General features: G+C 51.2%; 1 protein-coding gene across 1 annotated transcript; it reads right to left on the bottom strand.

Moving 5' to 3' along the window:
* Positions 1 to 1,312: 1,312 nt before the first annotated feature.
* On the bottom strand, positions 1,313 to 2,930 carry LOC108382840 (phosphatidylserine synthase 1-like). Its single transcript, XM_017639207.1, has 4 exons — positions 2,466 to 2,930; positions 2,082 to 2,392; positions 1,602 to 2,022; positions 1,313 to 1,525 (listed from the first exon to the last, which is right to left on the bottom strand). The coding sequence occupies exons 1-4, from the start codon at positions 2,928 to 2,930 to the stop codon at positions 1,313 to 1,315; spliced, it is 1,410 nt and encodes a 469-aa protein (XP_017494696.1).
* Between the last annotated feature and the right edge of the window lie 217 nt (positions 2,931 to 3,147).

Genomic DNA, 3,147 nt, shown 5'->3' with positions numbered 1-3,147 from the left:
GAGAGATCGACCTGCAGCTTCAGCAGCTGCTGCAGCGTCTCCGAGACGTTCACGTAGGCGGCCAGGTTGAAGGAGCGCTTCAGCGAGGGCCGGATGTGCGCCACCACGGAGACGTTCTCCTCGGAGACGAGGTCCAGGGCGTTGTGTCTGAGGTAGTGGTGGTAAAAAAGGGTGTGTAGATGTTCGATAACGAGTAGAACGCTCTTCAGCGATTTTACCTCGGAAGGTCGGCGTCCACCTCTTTCCACGTGTTGTTGTTGATCGGCTCCAGATCACCACTTCCACCGAGATCAACTGGTTCAGCTGAACCGACGACGCCTCCGGAGCTTAGAGATCGAAAGAGAACGCCTCTTCTAACAATAGACTGGTAGCTTAGCTGCTCTCTGAAGCACGTCCGAAGACATGCCCTGAGGGTGAACATGTTTTTGTGACCAGATCTCTTGATCAACACTTGATCAACACTTGATCCGCGGTGCACACTTTGTTTTGATCGGCGAAAACACACGCTGCTCTGCGCGCACTCAGTTTACACAGTGCCAGTTTACACCGTACAAGAGTACCGTTTTGTTAAAGTTATTTTCCATTTATTTAGGGTTGTCGATAATTAGGGTATAAAAAGAAGAAGAAGTAACAAAACGAAGTTCGTGCAAGTGCTGACAAGAGAGAGAGGAAGAGGGAAATGAGGAGGTGAAAACTTGGCAAAAGAAGGAATAACAACAAAGGAGAAGGAGGAAGAGGTGAGTGAGTGAGTGCGTGAATCAAGCAGATCAGTAGTGGACTTGTGTTTCTAGCGGCGGTTATAACACCGCCTTGAGCAGGGGCAATGGAGTAAAGAAAGGACAAGAATAAGGAAAGAAAAAGCTACTAGAAAAATGTAAAGAAAAAAAGAATTGTGTAAAGCCTAAGAGTAAGAGTAAGAAGAAGTAGAAGAGGAAGGTCATTCAGCAGTAAACTGATCAGTAGTGTAAGCGGGGTCAGTGAAAGACGTCAGAGTGCTTTTGTTTTGTTTTGTTTTGTTTTGTTTTGTTTTGCAGTTTCCGCAATTCCCTTATGCTTTCAAGAGTATTTTTTCCTTCGGTGAGTTGCTGCTGCCGCTGCCNAATAAGGAAAGAAAAAGCTACTAGAAAAATGTAAAGAAAAAAAGAATTGTGTAAAGCCTAAGAGTAAGAGTAAGAAGAAGTAGAAGAGGAAGGTCATTCAGCAGTAAACTGATCAGTAGTGTAAGCGGGGTCAGTGAAAGACGTCAGAGTGCTTTTGTTTTGTTTTGTTTTGTTTTGTTTTGTTTTGCAGTTTCCGCAATTCCCTTATGCTTTCAAGAGTATTTTTTCCTTCGGTGAGTTGCTGCTGCCGCTGCCGCATCAACGCTGTTTTCCTGCTGCTGCTGCTTCAAAACAGCGGCACTGTCCGGATGCTGCAACAGCTGCTGCTGCTTCAACTGCCGCCGATCCTCGACGACGCTGTTATTTTGGTGCTTCCACCGGTACCAGAGGACGCAGGCGGAGATGCAGAGGATGCTGAGGACAAACTGAAAACGACAGAAAAGGAGAAACATAAACATCCGAAGCAGCATGAAAAGTAGACAAAACACCGCGCGTGAGTACCTGTATAAAGAGCCAGCAGAGAATGTTCCAGAGCTGTGTCTGCGCAAAGATGCGCAGGCCAAACTTGATGCTGACCAGCGTCTCGAGGAGCATCACCGCGAGGAAGAGCCAGCACTGCGTGCCCACTCGCTTACACCGAACATCGGTGATGTAGGTGTAGTACTGGCGGACGGAGGGGGCGACGATGAAGCCGAGCAGGGCGATGCGGTAGGTGTTCAGCGGGTGGCCGGGCGGCATCTCGAAGATGTGCTTCAGGAAGAAGGTGTTCAGCTCGGTCAGCTGCCAGCTGATGACTAGCGCCGTCACGGCGAGGTAGCGCGAGTAGGTGTTCGAGGGCACGAACCAGTGAATGGGCGTCCAGCTCTCCGGCGAGAACTGCAGGATGATGCGGCGGATCTTCTGCGAGGTGGACTGGATGTCCCTGGAGGAGAAAAGATGGGTTAGCTAATTTGTAAATAGAACCCCAAGTACAAAGCTCACTTGATACTCTCCCACTGGTAGGTGCGCATCTCCAGGAAGTAGCAGACGTACATGCCGCAGGCGATGCCCAGCCCGTTGCAGACCAGCACGTCGAGCACCCAGCTGTCCCACCAGCACTCGGCAAAGTTGGGCAGCAGGTGGGCGAAGGCCACCTCGGTGATCTCCCACGTTACCGAGATGGTCCAGCAGAGGCCGTAGTGACGGACCAGCAGCGCCTTCATCGCCCAGCCGAGAAAGTGCGCCAGCGCAAAGACGTCCATGTGGTCCCAGACGCGCTCCAGCGTGATGGTGCTACAGTTGATGGCGTATTGCTATTGGTGGTAGAGGTGGCGGAGGTGATGATGCAATCGACAGGTAATAAAAACCCAAACAAAATTCACTCACCTTCTCCGAGTCGATCTTAAAGTCCCGTAGATCAGGGTAGAACCAGTAGAGAATGGCCTTGATGGTGCCGTAGTTCTGAAAGAGTATGAAGATGAGCGCCAGCGAGTAGAGGACGCTGACGCCAAAGACGAGGCGCCAGAGGGCGGGGTGCGGCCGCGTGAAGGGCCCATTGGGAAAGGCGAGCAGCGAGACGACGAGGAAGAAGAAGAGAATGCAGCGGGCCGCCGACCAGAGGTTCCCCTCGTAGTTGGAGTCATCGCGGGTGAAGGCGGTGTAGAAGACGGCGAAGAAGGCGGTCACGAGGAGGGTGATGGTGTGCGGCTTGTAGAAGAACTCCAGCGAGATGTCGTCCACCGGGCGCTCGTTGATCGCGTAAAAGTGGTGGTTTATGTCCCGCACCGACAGTGATGCGGCTGAGGAGGAGGAGGAGGAGGTTTGCTGGCGTTCTTCCTGAGGACTAGTCATCGTGGCTTCGATTTCTGTTCCTCCTTCTTCTTGGCCCTCTTCAGTTTTGGGACTCATTCACAGCAGCAGTTCAGGTGAGTGATTCCGCTTCGGTTGTTTGTTGAACACATTCCAGGCTAATATTGCTACTGCTTTATGCTATTGAAGTTTGTTTCTTTAAATTGTGGACTAGATTGGAGTGAGGTTCATGAAGAGACGAATGACTGGCTGGCTTGTA

The sequence above is a fragment of the Rhagoletis zephyria genome, unplaced genomic scaffold (genome assembly GCF_001687245.7).
Source record: "Rhagoletis zephyria isolate East Lansing unplaced genomic scaffold, Rhagoletis_zephyria_1.1 Rzeph_scaffold_29002, whole genome shotgun sequence".
Taxonomy (NCBI): Eukaryota; Metazoa; Arthropoda; class Insecta; order Diptera; family Tephritidae; genus Rhagoletis; species Rhagoletis zephyria.
The sequence above is the reverse complement of the archived record's forward strand: the minus strand, read 5'-3'. Positions and strand labels throughout refer to the sequence as shown.